This window comes from Papilio polytes, unplaced genomic scaffold, assembly GCF_000836215.1.
Source record: "Papilio polytes unplaced genomic scaffold, Ppol_1.0 DF824325.1, whole genome shotgun sequence".
NCBI lineage: Eukaryota > Metazoa > Arthropoda > Insecta > Lepidoptera > Papilionidae > Papilio > Papilio polytes.
In genome coordinates, this window is record NW_013524879.1 from 833,969 (window position 1) to 850,007 (window position 16,039).

The window sequence follows — 16,039 nt, forward strand, 5'->3', positions numbered from 1 at the left end:
TACCCCGCGACTTCGTCCGCGTGCTATTAGAAAACATACGAACTATATAAATAACAAAAAGCTACGTATCCCGGGAACCGGACATTTCCCGGGAATCCTTATCCCATGTGTACTCCAGACTTTGTTTTATATCTGTGCTAATTTTCAATAAGACATGTTGAACCGTTGCAGAACGATCGAGTAAACATTAAAAAACTAAATTAATTCATTAATTTACATTTTGTTCCCACGGGAACCGTAACTATTCCCGGGACAAAAAGTAGCCTATGTGTTAAACCTGTGGCAAATTTCATGGAGATCCGTTCAGCCGTTTAGGCTACAAACGCTAACAAACATCCATCCATCCATCCATCCATCCATCCATCCATCCATCCATCCATCCATCCATCCATCCATCCATTCATCCATCCATCCATCTAAACTTTCGCATTTATAATATTAGTAAGAAGTAAGATTAGTAAGATACTAGCTGCTCCCGTGCGACAATCCGCATAAAATTATGAAAGTTTTACATGTGTCAAATTATCAATAGCAAATGTCAAAATGACATGACATGATGACAATCCATGGCAATCTTGATTCCTTGATGTTGGCAGCAACATATGGTCTCTTTCCCATATTATGGTTTTTATACAAAATATTTACCCCCTAAGTTTAATGGCTATATATAACCTAAAGCGTGATAAGTGTAGGGCTTTTTATTAAAAAAAAGAAACATTCAAAAATATGTTGTAATTGCTGACATCTTAGGCAACAAAGAGACATCTTAGGCAAAAAACTCTAATGAGGGAAAGAGATCATAAGTTGCTGCCAACATTAAGAAAGAAAGGTTGTCATGGTTTGACATCATGTCATGTCATTTTGACATTTGCTATTGATGTGAACAATAAAACAATTTTTTATAATATCATGCTGATGAAGTCGCATGGGAACAGCTAGTCCAAAATATTTATCCCCTAAGTTTAATGGCGTGAAAATATATAGCCTAAAGCGTGACGTAAGTGTATGGGTTTTTACTAAAAAAAGAATTATTCAAAAACATGCTGTAATTGCTGACAGGCAACAAAGTTTGTGTTTACGCTTTATTATAATAGTATAAATAAATAAAAAAAACTTCTATTTATTGTAGACATATGTGCATGGTGATGCGCGGTGTCCAGAAGATAAACAGCAAGACGGTCACCTCGACCATGCTGGGCGTCTTCAGAGATGACCCCAAGACCAGGGAGGAGTTCCTCAATCTGGTGCACTCCAAATAAAAACGATTTAATTCTCTTATTAAAACTTTCGTGAGATATTATACTATATTATTTATAACACGGGTAAAAACTCACGTGGGAACTTTCGGTGTATTCACCGACTAGTTTCAGACCCGTAGGGGGTCCTTAGAAGTCCTTAGAAGGGGGGGTCGTAGAAGGACCCCCTACGGGTTAGAAACTAGTCTGTGCCTACACCGAAAGTTCCCACCTGAGTTTTAGCCGTGTTACAAATAATATGGTTTAATTCTCTTTTATTTTAGATTTCAAAGAAATGTTATCTAATAAAGATTTTAAACGAGTGAATATTAAAAATTGTTATTTGAATTTCAAGATTATTTATTTTATTTTAATGATTTATTTCATATTTACTATGAATTACAAAAATATAAATTTATATTTTTTTTATATAAGTTTTTTTTGTAACTATTTGAGTTATTGATTTTAGGAATAAAATAAAAAAATATATAACTTAAATATATTATTGTAAACTGAAATATTATGTTTCTTTTGTTATAAAAATCTTCAATAATAACATTTCTTTGATAACATGCTTTGTGTTCAATTTATTGACTACAATAGGATTCTTTTCTCAATTTATTTTGCTATTTGTAAATTATTTTTTCACTATATTTTACAGCGTACAAAATATTTTATTGAAAATATATTTTTGATAAACTTTTATTTCGTTTAGTTGCTTGAATATAAGTAAATTGTATTTTGTTATTTGTAAAAATAACGAAATAAAACAAAATATATATTTTTTTAAATGCGTTCCGTTTCATGTTACAGATTTAAAATTTAATTATTTCTTAATACTTTCGCTATTTTGATATTATTGAGTTGAAATAAGAACAAATGTTAAAATAAATATTAATAATGTTTTCAATAGAATTTTCAAAGGCTATATACAAATCTGCGTTCATTTTTAAAATAGTAATAAAAAACGTTCCTTTACGTTACTAAACTGCCTTTTGTTAGTGTATTTCTTTGTATAATAATAAAAACTTGTACGTTTGATTTAGACAATAATTAGTTTTATTGTGTCGAGAAATCCGATGACGTTTTATTGCCCACGTCATTGTATTTTTCGATTTTGTTGAATTTTTTTTAGTACAAAAATATATTGGATTTGTAAATTGTATTGTTGTAAAAATCTCGAACATTTTATGGCTGATGTTCGACATTTTTGCGATGTTTTTTTTTTTGATAATATTGGTTTGTATTGCCCGGACCAATATTTATGGTTGCCTTATGTGATTATAGGATTTTTTATATGTTTAATATTATACAGATTGTATAATTGAGACATTTTTTTATTTTATAAATAAAGGTTTATATTTTTAAGTTAAGACTGCCTTTTATTTTAATCCGTAACATATTAACAATTTTCTCAATTTTGAGATAAAAAATATTGATTTGAAAATAATATATTTTTTTTATTCTCCAATAAAATAATCTAATGAAAATTAAAGTTTGCATTTATAATGATAATTTTATGTCTTAAAATTCAATTTAATTATATTTAACAACATACCAATAAATATGCATAAAATAAAATAAAAAAAACAGCAACCTTATTTACAATTATTTTTTCTTAAGACAATAAACGAATAATACAAATTAAGTTAAAAAAATATTAGCAATTAGCGTATTTAAAAATATGATTATTTTCTAATTTTCTTACCCAATAGAACCAAACTTCGGTTCATAGTCTCTGAAGTTCCTCATGCATCATACTAAGTAATTCTTTCAAAGTAGGTCCTAAAAATTAACTTGACACTCAGGAACAAATGGATGATTCTATACATTTAAAAATGCATAAATAATAATTTACTCTTCTAACTTATCTAGAATACTATAATAGTCATATCATCTTACTAATATTATAAATGCGAAAGTTTAGATGGATGGATGGATGGATGTTAGTTAGCGATTGTAGCCTAAACGTCTGAACGGATCTCCATGAAATTTGGCACAGGCTTAGAGCATAGTCTGGAAGAACACATAGGCTACTTTTTATCCCGGGAATAGTTACGGTCCCCGTGGGATTCATAAATTTAGTTTTTTAATGTTTACTTGATCATTCTGCAACGGTTCAACATATCTTATTGAAATTTGGCACAGATATAAAACAAAGTCTGGAGTACACATGGGATAAGCTTCATCCCCAAGAAATGTCCGATTCCCGAGGGGTACGTAGCTTTTTGTAATTTATATAGTTCGTATGTTTTCTAATATCACGCGGACGAAGTTACGGGCAACAGCTCGTAACATTATAAATGCGAAAGTTTAGATGGATGGATGTTTGTTAGAGTTTGTAGCCTGGCTGGACAGATTTCTATGAAATTTGGTATAGATGTAGAGGATATTCTGGAATAACACATAGGGAACTTGCTTTTATTTTTTATTAATTCCACGCTTACAGAATCGCGGACGCAAGCTAGTTTGTAATAACAAAAACATTTAGATAGCACAATGACATGAGATACAAAAATGAAACAATGTATAAAAGTCAAATTGCATTTAATTAATTCAAAACACGATCAAGAATCTAATAAATTTAACTAATAAAACCTAACAGAGTAATAAGTTCTTCTCCAAGAGATACATATTTATCAACAACACTACCTAAAAAACCTTTTATTCCATGTATAGATATATCAAGAACGTCAAATTCGTATATCTTTTTATCTTTAGCATAATAATGCATCAAACCTGCTTCCATAGCATACGCACTCGGTTTACCATCAGGTCCGAATTCAATATTATTGAACACCTCAGCTTTACCACTGTCGTTTATCAAATATAATTTATTATCAACCACTATCGGTACATGACCGTCAGAAGTCACTGGTGGCTTCAATAATTGTGCGTTAGATATAAACTCTGGTAATCCATGAATCTTTTTAATACCAACAAAATTGTACACAAACACCTGTTTATCAGAATCAACGTAATAAAGGTTATTATCGTAATCCAATATTATTTGTGCAGCATTCACAATATCGTTGATTTTCTTCTTCTTGTTACCATTTTCACTGACAGTAAATACTTCTTTGTTATCAGTTAATATATAAATCACATCTTTTTCTGATGGTTTAGCGATTCCAATTATACTGTCAGTTATTGAACCGTATTTTTCAATTGATATGCTCTTATCGTTATATTTGTAGATACCATCTTCAGCACCAAAATATGCATCTTTACTGTCGTCAGCCGCAGCAGCGACATCTCTACCATTATCTAAAAGTTTTTTAGCATTTCCATTTTTGAAAACATACAACCCTTTATCTATCCGTTTGCCGGTTGCATCTCTATCTGCTTCGACGAAGAAGAATAGATATCTATTCTCAGCGTTTCGTCCATAATTTAAATGATTCAAAGGTACAGTTATCTTGACAATGTCATATTCTCCAGTATAAACGATGTATTGTTCAGGGTAGACGTCATTTGTTACTAATAATTTGTTTTCTTTTGAAACAGGAACGGCGTTTGCTGCTGCCAATATTAGAGCTAGCGTTCCAAGACGCATTTTCATATCTGTAAAATTAGAATAATATAAGTTACTTTCACCCGCGACTCCGTTTGCGTCGAATTAAAAAAATGAAGTAGCCAGTTTTCATCCACACTCTCTTCTACAATGACTATCGTCGAGATCCGTTCAGCAGTTTAGGCTACAAACTGACAAACATCCATCAAAACTTTCGCATTTAATATTAGTAAGAGTCTGAAGTAAAAGATGGTGGTAGGTTTAAATAATGTAGTTTAAATATGTTCCCTTAGTAAAATATCTTTGCGACATACAGTTTTCCTGTTGAATAAATTTTGTATTACAAAAATTTCAATTTGATAATTTTTAAAATGTATTTCTTAATATAATGTAGCGTCGGTGGCTCAATGGTTTAAGTACTTGACTTGTAATCTACAGGTCTTGGGTTCGAATCCCGCTGTACCAATGTGACGGTGAAGGAAACCATTGTGATGCAACCATATAAGCGAAGAAATTCAAAGATATGTGTGAAGTCAACCAACGCGCAGTGCAGGTTGACTATGGCCTAGTCACCCTTACTTTAGGGTAGGCTCCGAGCCCCTCAGTGGGGATGTATAGTGAGCTGGTGATGATGATTTATTAACAACTAAAACTATCGCACAACTGTGTACGATTCACAGCCAATTCAACTGTTTATCACAACTAAAAGTTGAGTACGTCCATATAAGCTTAAAGGAATCAAAGCGTAAACAGTATGTGATAGTTTGTCAAAGGTGCATTCTAAGTTAATAAGTACAGCAATAAAATTGATACTTACCAAGTCTATTCCTGCTATCAATCAGGCTGTACTATACACAAAACATTTGATTTACTATAGATTTAAAATAACTTATTTGCACTAATTAAAATAAGATGAACAAGAGAATGTCTTACAGTTTACTTGGCACTTAAATACTGCAAGGGTTGTAAGAGAGTTAACAAAAGTGTATAATATAAGTGAAATAATGTCAAGGTCTCAGTTAAGTTAGAGTTAAGTAAACAATGATCCTGGTATTTCCTTTTCTCAGTAATAGTTTATAAACTTAATATATGTTTATAAAATAACTTTAACGTTACATTCCGAACGAATTTGAACAATCCTATTTGAATCCCTCCACCTTTACTTTGGATATAAAATGAAGTAATTTCAAATTATCTCATTGTTTTGTTTCTGAATTAGGTGTTAAGTAGTCCCAAGTTTTTCTTATATTTAACATAAAGTAGATTTGCAAAGTAATTAATATAAAAATAAATGTACTGTTACAAATAATAACTTATGTTTTATTAACCAATCAGTAATTCAATTCGATTAGGAGAATAAGGTTTTATTACCCTCATATTTATAAAGTTCCGTAAAACTTCGGACTCTTCGTGAAGAAGCTACGAGCATTTACATTAATAATTTTAGAATGGTAAGCAACATATTACAAATGATTTTTTTATGTAATTTATCTGCTAACATCTATGCTAAGACGCACTCATTTGACTAAACTATCGCACAACTGTTTAGTCGCGCTTATATTATACCTATGAGCTTATATGGTGGTGCGCAAAACTCGATTTTTTATTTGTGCAACTAAACAGTTGAATTTGTTGCAAAACATTCGACATTAGCATATCCGTTATGCGTACGTAGTCAAAGGTGTGCCCTCTCTCAAATATTTATAAAAAAAATATATTTTTTATGTAAATATAAACTTACAAACTAATGTGCTGATTTCAGAAATACTTTTGCCATTAAAAAGCAACATTGTCACAGAGTAACTAAGGCTATAGTATTTATTCCTATTTTTTTTATAATTTTGTGCAGAAGTTGCGAGCAAGTAGGAGCAAGCAGTTTTGCTTATTTCTTACTTATTTAAACGTTTAACAATATTTAATATAGCATATATTACTAAGAGATAGTGCAGCAATCCAATGGTGAAAGAATTTTTGAAATCCGTTGAGTAGTTTTTGAGTTTCTTACAAAAAATACTACTTACTTTTTGCTACTGTCTTTTATTTTAATTAGGGTAGGCATAATAAGTACTAGTCTTCTCTTATCTGTGAATTATCTTTATTATGTGTATTTTCAGAAGCAATAATGCAGCTACACACAACTTTGGCGCTAAGTCTATTAATTACAGCAAAAACTGACCCAGACTCCGAAGCAGATAGATTTATAATAACAAATGAATTCTACCCTGAACAATACAGCATTTACACAAGTAAATATGAAATTGTCAATATTATTGTACCTTTAAATCAATTGAACTATGGCAATAATCCTGGCAGCAAATATGTATTTTTCTTCGTCGAAGCAGATCAAGATGAATCTGGAAGAGTTATAGAAAAAGGTTTATATGTATTCAAAGATGGTAACCCTATAAAACTATTGGATAACGGTAGAGATGTCGCTGCTGCCGCCGATGAAAGCAATGTAGCCTTTATTGCGGCTGAAGACGGTATATATTTGTATAACAATGAAAGAGTTTCCGTACACAAATATGGTACGATATCTGATAGTATTATTGGTATTGCAAAGCCAACACATAGTGACATAATTTATATCTTAACTGAGGATAAAGAGGTGTTTATTGTTAGTGGAATGGATACTAAGAAAGAGAAAGTAAATGAAATAGTTAACGCTGAACAGATAATATTAGATTATGACAACAATCTTTACTATTTAGATGCGGACACACAAGTTTATTTCTACGATTTTCTTAGTGTTACAAAAATCGAGGGATTACCTGATTATGCATTTAGTGCACGGCTTTTGAAACCTCCTGTAACAACTCAAGGTTTTGTACCATTCGTTGTTGATGGTGAAATATATTGTATCAACGCTAAGGGGTACGCAGAGATGTTTGATAAAGTGGAATTTGCTGGTAATGGTACTCCGAGTGCGTTCGCTATGGAAGATGGTGTAGTACATTATTATGCTATAAACAAAAAGATATATGAATTTGATATATATGATATACTGCATAATGGAGCTAAAGGTCTTTTAGGTAAACTTGTTAAGAAAACTGTCGCAGATGAAATTCTTACCTTAATTGGGTTATTAGTGTAACAGATTTGAATAATAAAATTGTATCAAAATCTAATATTGTGTTTTTTTTCACTGGCTTTCGCTCACGTTCCGTCCACGTGGAATTAGAAAAAATAAAAGTAGCATATGTGTTCTTCCAGGCTATCCTTTGCATCTACATAACATAACAGTAGTGGAGCCCGCTTAAACATCTTCGCACGAATGGGTCGGCTCGCCCGGTGTAATACCACGACCAGACAGAGTGAAGTGGAAGCAATTACGCGTTTCGTCTGATGAGTGTGGTGCCGGACGCCTAATTGTGGTCCCTTTCCCTTTCCACCCTTTTCTTAAGAGGACAGGATGCGAAGGTAAAGTGGATTTGATGGCGAAGGTGACGCATAGGAAGGGGAAATGTCCTCTTTATGTGCGTCTCCTTCTCCATCAATTAAGGGTAGGAGGCAACGCATCTGCAATTGCGGGATGTGTATGGGCAGCGGTCGCTTTCCATTTCGGTGGATTCAGTTGGCCGCTTGCTCGTTTGCCAACTTATGTTATAAAAAAAAATCTACGCCAAATTACATCGAGATTCGTCCAACTGCTACAAACTCTAACAGACATACATCCATCTACACTTTCGCATTTATAATATTAGGAGGATTATCCAGGTTTTGCTATTTTAACGGTTGAGTAACTACCTAATAGTTTTTATTTCTTTTTTTTAATAAAACATTAGTAACTAGATTTTTGTTTATTTACTAATATTTCCTTTAACCATTCCAACTAAGGTAACTGCTTGTGCTATGATATGGTTCACGACAGTCGTATGGTGGGATTCGAACCCTCGACCGCTCGGTAGTCCGTACCCCAAATCATTAGGCTATTGGCGCTTCAACCGTAATTAAGGCTTTTTGATGTATCCGCTGCTTATTAAGTTTGCAATAAATATGGAAATTTTCTTATTAAAATAAACTATTGAAGGTCAATTAAGAGGGCGCCCTTTGACTAAACGCACAACTGTTTAGTCGCTTAGATTCCTGTGAGTTTATATGGCGGTGCACACTCCTCCATTTTTAGTTGTTCTAAATAGTTGAATTGGCTGCGAAACAATCGACAATCGCAGACTGTTGTGCGATTTTTTAGTCAAAGATGTGCGCCCTCGCTAACTGGGCATTAAACATGCCTGTTTTATTATTGAAAAACTATTTAACTACGTCGTAGTCTTGGACTCCAAAAATCAAACAAAAAAATGGGACCCACCTGCAAGCATTACCTTTCGGATAAAAAAAAATATCAAAATCGGTCCACTAGCGGCGGAGTTATGCCGTAACACATATAAAAAAAAACATACAGACGAATTGAGTACCTCCTTCTTTTGGGAAGTAGGTCAAAAATAAGGAGAGTATATAGATTCTTTTGGGTTACTATATAACTAGCTTTTTACCCCGTCTATGTTTTATATCTGTGCTAAACATTAAGATATGTTAAGTGATGTCATATATTTTAGTAACAAACATTCTACGCATTTGAAGTTTCAAGTACGATTTAAAAAAATTCTGTTACCTACAATGAAATGAAGACAAATGAGTGAAGACAAATAAACAAAAATAAACAGTAATAAAAGCATTTATTAAATATTATTATGCATAACAATCCCTGATTCCCCAAAATTAATAATGCATTAAAATATTATGCTTATTCAACATTGTACAAAACAACAAAAACGGCCATTTTGTTTCTAGAACATTATCGTTCAACACTTAACCCTTTATACACATTATCTTTCGCAGTTTCAACGATTGACATGATAATCTTCGTCACATCACTTGGCCAATGTGACACAACACCGAACATAGATTTCAACAACACTTCCATAACATTAAACTCATATATTTTCCCATTCAATGCTGCAACTAAATACAGAGTAGCATCTATACTATACGCAGTCGGTTTCTCTCTAATATAGAAATCCTTCTTCTCACTAGTACCATTCGCATGCAGGATGTAAAGTCCACCATCAGCGAAAAATGGTACACATTTATCCATGATAAATGCTGGCCGGAGTAACTTTATTTCTTTAAAATTCTCACCAACTGTTGTCATGTAACTGATGTAACTACCATCATGTCTGGCTATATGAGGCATCCTGTCATCACAAGCTATGTAATATATATTATTAGAAGTATCCAAAACAAATTCTAAAGCACATAATATTGATTGAATTTTAGTTTTAACTGTACCATTCTTTTCTATCTTGTAAATCTTCCTTTCTGAATTTAAAATGAATATCGCATCAGAGTTGTTAGCTTTTTGTAATTGTGATATATCGTCATAAAATGGTCCATATTTTTTCGCTGATAGAGTATTCCCATCGTAGATGTAAAGACCATCTCTGGCACCGAAATAAACGGATTTATCAGCACTATAATCAGCAGTGGTATCCCTTCCTCCTTCTAGAACTTCGTAAGCAGCTAATCCTTCTAAAACATAAATACAGGAGCCACCTTCTAATCTAGGATTGGATATTGTAAAGAATATAGACGGTATGTCAGCGACATCTGCTGGGACGTATTTGGTATTATCTGCCGGTACTAATATACTGGTTATGTTGAATTCTGATGAGAATATGACTTGTTCTTCTCTGAATATTGATGTATAACTGTTCGGGGATCTGAACTCTTTGGCGGGAATTATTTGAGCAATGTAACAAGACATTGCGAATGTCAACCACATTGTTTTTGAGTGCCTGGAACAAAAAAATAAGAATGCTTTAATGTTTAGAGAACAACCTTACTAGTATAATAAACTAGCTATTGTTTGCGTCTTTTTCCGGGTGAAGATTAAAATTGTAATAAATATAGTTATACACTGTTAACGTTGCTATTTATTGGTGAAAGAATTTTTGAAATCGGCCCAGTAGTTTTTGAGTTATTTCAATATATGCAAAAATACAAATCATTCCTATTTTAATAAAAGTACTAATAAGTACTAGCTTTCGCTTGCGACTCCGTCAGCCTGGTATTCAAAAAAAACAAAAGTAAATAGCCTATGTGTTCTTCCAGACTATTCTCTACATCTGTGGAAAATTTCATCCAAATCTCTTTAGCAGTTTAGGCTACAAACTCAAACAAACATCCATCCATCTAAACTTTCTCATTTCAAATATTAGTATGATTTTAGTGATAACGTAGCTATTTATTGGTGAAAGAATTTAAATCGGCCCAGTAGTTTTTGAGTTATTTCAACACATATAACGATACAAATCCTATTTATAATATTAGTATAGATATATTTAGATAGATGAATAAGTCTAAACTGCTGGACTGTTCTAATAAATCTTAAATAAAAGATTTATGATTTTGAAAATAAAAATTATTGATAAACATTATTGAATATGAGATCGTTAGATCGTTTATAGAAAGTGATAACGAAGAAAGTAAACAGACAAAGCCGAGGGATGTGTCTTACATAATTCTGTTGTTCAACATAAACACGCTATGTTCAGCAACGCGTGAACGAACGCGTGTCCATTGTAACGCGGCACGACATTTTTTTATAACAATTTTATTCTAGAACTCTCCGATTTTACTACCACACCGAGATGAAGGACTCAATAAATAATTTCAAATACATTATTAGCTATCGCCTGCGACTCCATCTGTGTTTAATTAAAAAAAATGTAAGTAAGTAGCCTATACATCTGTCTACATCTATCTATGCTAAATTTCATCGAGATTCGTTAAGCAATTTAGGCTACAAACTCTAACATCCATCCATCCAAACCTTCGCATTTATAATATTAGTAAGATTTCATTCACTTTATTAAGTTGGTAACACTGGAAACAGTTTCTAGAAACCATTCTCAGGTGACAATAATAAAAACAAAGGCAAGACGAACATCGCGTGGATAAAAACTGTAACACTAAGAACGGGCGTACACCTTCGACAAAACTATCGCATTACTATTTGCGATTGTCGACTGTTACCCAGTAAATTCAACTGTTTAGTTACACAACTAAAAATCGAGTCGCATGCGCTCTATAAGATCATAGGAATTAAGGCGCGACTAAAAAGTTGTGAGGAAATTTAGTCAAAGATGTGCGCGCTAATCATTATGCAGCTATCACACTCGTGTCATTGTCCTATAAGATGACGTCATTCAACTCCCAACCCAAATGTGTATTTTAAAATTTATAATTTTCCTTAAAATAAATTACAGAATTTTTTTTATTATAAGTTTTCTTGCATATGCAATTCATCATGTCTATTTAAATATATTTTAGTAGGATTAAATTTGCTAAATATTAATTTACGCCTAATTTCTTTTTACAATGGAAACATGCAGCATTTCCTTCCGCAGACGGAATTAATAAAACCGTCTTGATACGTAATGAACTCTACAATCGAATTTGAAGCAAACAAGATAGTCAATCTATTTTAAGGAAGAAACAAAGAATTTTTAAGTTTATTTGGTCCATTTTAAGTCTGTTGTTCTGATTTGATACAAGTTCGTTGCACCCTACGATATGCTAGAAGGAACGCGGTCTAATTGCCAGTTGTTATTGTGAATTGGACATCGATAGTTGGATATCGAAGTAATTAAATGTAAGTGACAAACATTTTAACATAAATATAAAAAAAAATCAAAACGATTAAATTAACGTATGTTGTGAACTATTTCATACACTATTTTGCCTGTGACTGTACACGCGGGTTTTAAAAAATCTAGTAATTATAGCTTTTTAACGATAAAAGTCTATTTAAAATAAATCCAGTAGTTTTTGAGTTGACTGTCTAATAGACACATATATACAAATCTTTCCTCTTTTTAATATTAGTATAGATTATATTATTTGAACTGCATAATCAAATTTAAATTTTACAAACAATAATTTGCATATCTTACTAATACAGTAAACTAAACCTCGGTAACTTAAAGTTCCCTTCCCATCAGGGCCCAAAACCTCTACAACATAGACCCTTGATCACTTAAAACCTCTATAACTTAAAATATTTTTTGTTTCCCTTGTTATCCTAGTTTGTAGCCTAAATTGTTGAACGGATCTCGATGAAATTTTTGTATAGATGTAGAGTACAGTCTGGAAAAACACAGGCTACTTACTTTTGTTCTTTTTAATTCCACGCAGACGGAGTCGCTGGCTAAAGCTAGAAATTAAATACGAGCTATTCCACGCGACTTCACCCTCGTGAAATAGCCTATGTTACTAACGGATAAATTACCTTTCTAACTGTGAAAGAATTTTTAAAATCGGCCCAGTAGTTTTTGAGTTATTTCAATACATACAAAAATACAATCTTCTCTTTATAGTATAGATAAAACTGCGTTTTTTAACTGTTCATCTAACTTGTTCTCTCTTTCCAGACATCCAGAATGATACCTTTACTAATATTAATAGTAGTGTCATCAGTATATGCGAATAATTGTTCATATATTTACGATGAGATACACTATACAAGGAATTCGATATTAACTATAAAAGGTCTACCAACAAACTTGGCTTACAACCCTAAAAACAATGACGTTCTCTTCACATTAATTGATTTAGAGTCATTACACGACGATAATGTACAAACGAGAATGGATCAATATGTACTAAGAAACGGAGAACCTATTTTAATTGATAACGTTAGAGGACAAGCAGCCGCAGTTGATGTTAAAAATGACAAAGTGTATATAGCTAGTGATGATGGAATAGGAATTCTAAATGCATCTGATAAGGTTCAGTTTGCTAATTTAAAAGATGAAGACGTAGTACAATTGTTTAAACCAGTGCATAGTGATGATTTGTACGCGGTTACTTACCCTAATAATGAAATATATGTTGTTGACACTATAAAGAACGAGAAAAGAAGAGTGGAATATGTCCCTTGTGCGTTTATTCTTGCTGTTGACGCTGAAGATAATGTATTCTATGAATGTGATTCGAAATATGTTAAAGTATTGCTTAATGATTTTCAAGAACCAATTGAGTTTGTTGGTATAGCTAAAAATTCTGCGAGAGCGTTGACAGTGGATGAAAGTAATCGAGTTATTTTAGCAGCTAACGATGGTTTATATTGGTTGAAACCGGATAATATTGTGCCTAAAAAGGTAATGAATTTAGATTTCGTGCCATCTGGAATCGTTTTTAATGAAGATGTTATATATATAGCTACTAATGGTATGATTTATAAATACAGTAATAATTGTGTTTAAAATGTTACGTGTAATTAATACTGTTAGAAGTAAATGTGATTGATATTTTAAATATTTATATATGTGTGAGTTAGAATACATATTTTAAATTGATTTAAATTGTTTTTCATTTACGTATTTCTTGCTTTTTAATTAACAAAGTTTTAAATTTGATATTCAACATTAAAAAAACAATCGGATTTGATTTTTAAATACACCAATTTATTTAAATTTTAATAATCATTAAAAATATAAAAACTTGTGTTACTATTTTTCAAAAATAGATACTAAAATTTTAATAAATTATTGGATCAGTGCGTTTAGATTCACAGAATTTAGTTATTTTTAAACTATTTTGTAAAAACAAGTGTGATTATATAAAAAACTAGCTTTGGCCCGTGATTCCGTCCGCGTGAAATTAAAAAATAATATAAAACATAGCTCACTGACAATGTAGCTTTATAATGGTGTAAGTATTGAAAAAAAAAGTTATTTCATTACAATCAAACAAAGTTTTCCTCTTTATAATATAAGTATAGATAATCATTATCTCCCCTGCCTTATCCTACTCCCGTAGGGTGCACCGGGTTTTCGTCCTCCAAAGCACTCTATCATCCGTCATCTCAGTCATCACTCCCTTCTCGATCATGTCACTTATCACGCAATCCATCCCTTTCTAGGTCTACCTCTACCGATGTACCTCCACATTCATAACTAACATCCTTCTTGTTACATGCGATTCATCCCTTCTCATAACATGCCCATACCACTCTAACCTTTTACTCCTTATTTTCTCAACTGGGGTATATAAGTATGGATAATCAATTATTTAAAATACTTATTGTATAGTTAAATATTTTAAAAGTATATTAATGGAATTTATATTTGAAAGAGATATAAGTTCACAGGTCAAATCTCAAAGGGCATAAAAAAATTTTACTCACCTCAGTCAAAATTGAATTATTTTTGATAATGCTGCTATATGGATTACCGAACGCCGTGTGAAGTCTACCAATTGTGTATTGATAGTTATTCTGACAGATAATAGGGATTACATCAACGCTACGTTCTTCATAAAATACATTACATACAGGGTGATTTTTACAGACTTCATGGAACATTAGTAAACGCAATGAGTAAATTTACTTCCCCTTTATAGGGATTTTAAATATGCCCCTAGTAACTAGGAACTATCTTTGAATTTCTTAGCAGGTATGTGCATCACGATGTATTCCTTCACCGTAAGAAAGTCGGGTAAATTATGTACATACGAAATTCTAAAAATCATGAAACACATTGGTACAGCAGGATTCGATCCCAGGACCTGTGGATTACAAAACAAGTGCTCAAAACTGAGCCACCGACGCTCTTTATACGATTTTCATGCAATTTTGCTGTACAAGTACTGTCAAATATGCGTTTTTTTGACCGACTTCCCAAAAGGAGGTACTCAATTCGTCTGTATGTTTTGTTGTGTGTGTTACGGCATAACTCCGCCGCTAGTAGACCTATTTTGATAATTCTTTTTTCATCCGAAAGGTAGTGCTTGCAGGTGGGTCTCATTTTTTTGTTTCATTTTTTTTCAATTATAATTTAAAGTAAATATATTCAAGTACATATATTTTATATATGTTATGCGACGAAATGGGGACATAAACCTGAAAGTGTTAAGATTGAATGTGGATGGCTACAAAGGAAGAGGAAGACTGAAGAAAGTATGGATGGATTGTGTGAAAGAGGATATGCTTAAGAAAGGAGTGGATTCAGATATGACGGCTGATAGAGATGTATGGAAGCAGCACATAATGTGTCGACTCTCCATAAGGGATAAGTGGATGATGATATTCAAGGTCAAAGAATTTAAAAAGAATGCATCATCCTGTATAAAGCTAGACCTAAAACAAACATCATAGATCATATTTATAAACTCTATCTCACAATAGGGGGCGATGTTTTATAAGGTGTATAGATATATCGCGAGGCCACACTTCCGTGAACGATTGGCGATACTGGTAACTATTTTTAATTATTCTCACAGTCCTGTG

At 32.3% G+C, this 16,039-nt stretch overlaps 4 protein-coding genes across 4 annotated transcripts in view; 3 read left to right on the forward strand and 1 right to left on the reverse strand.

Moving 5' to 3' along the window:
* The window catches only part of LOC106099802 (GTP cyclohydrolase 1), a 13,685-nt gene extending 12,164 nt beyond the window's left edge, over positions 1 to 1,521 (forward strand). Inside the window, exon 6 of the mRNA XM_013278470.1 lies at positions 1,103 to 1,521. Within this exon, the coding sequence (XP_013133924.1) occupies positions 1,103 to 1,259 (157 nt within the window). The 3' untranslated portion in view covers positions 1,260 to 1,521. The remainder of the gene's footprint in view (positions 1 to 1,102) is intronic.
* A 2,298-nt stretch (positions 1,522 to 3,819) lies between these two features.
* LOC106099812 lies at positions 3,820 to 4,791 on the reverse strand. Its single transcript, XM_013278481.1, has one exon. The coding sequence runs from the start codon at positions 4,789 to 4,791 to the stop codon at positions 3,820 to 3,822; it is 972 nt and encodes a 323-aa protein (XP_013133935.1).
* Positions 4,792 to 6,871: 2,080 nt separating this feature from the next.
* Positions 6,872 to 7,843, forward strand: LOC106099822. Its single transcript, XM_013278492.1, has one exon. The coding sequence runs from the start codon at positions 6,872 to 6,874 to the stop codon at positions 7,841 to 7,843; it is 972 nt and encodes a 323-aa protein (XP_013133946.1).
* Positions 7,844 to 12,361: 4,518 nt separating this feature from the next.
* LOC106100018 lies at positions 12,362 to 14,058 on the forward strand. The gene is made up of 2 exons (XM_013278750.1): positions 12,362 to 12,403; positions 13,182 to 14,058. Exon 2 carries the CDS (start codon positions 13,191 to 13,193, stop codon positions 14,013 to 14,015), a length of 825 nt encoding a protein of 274 aa, XP_013134204.1. The 5' UTR covers positions 12,362 to 12,403; positions 13,182 to 13,190; the 3' UTR covers positions 14,016 to 14,058.
* Positions 14,059 to 16,039: the final 1,981 nt, after the last annotated feature.

Bases quoted from the DNA above. Each gene is read 5' to 3' on its own strand.
- LOC106100018 (XM_013278750.1), top strand. From the start codon at position 13,191: ATGATACCTTTACTAATATTAATAGTAGTGTCATCAGTATATGCGAAT.
- LOC106099822 (XM_013278492.1), top strand. From the start codon at position 6,872: ATGCAGCTACACACAACTTTGGCGCTAAGTCTATTAATTACAGCAAAA.
- LOC106099812 (XM_013278481.1), bottom strand. From the start codon at position 4,791: ATGCGTCTTGGAACGCTAGCTCTAATATTGGCAGCAGCAAACGCCGTT.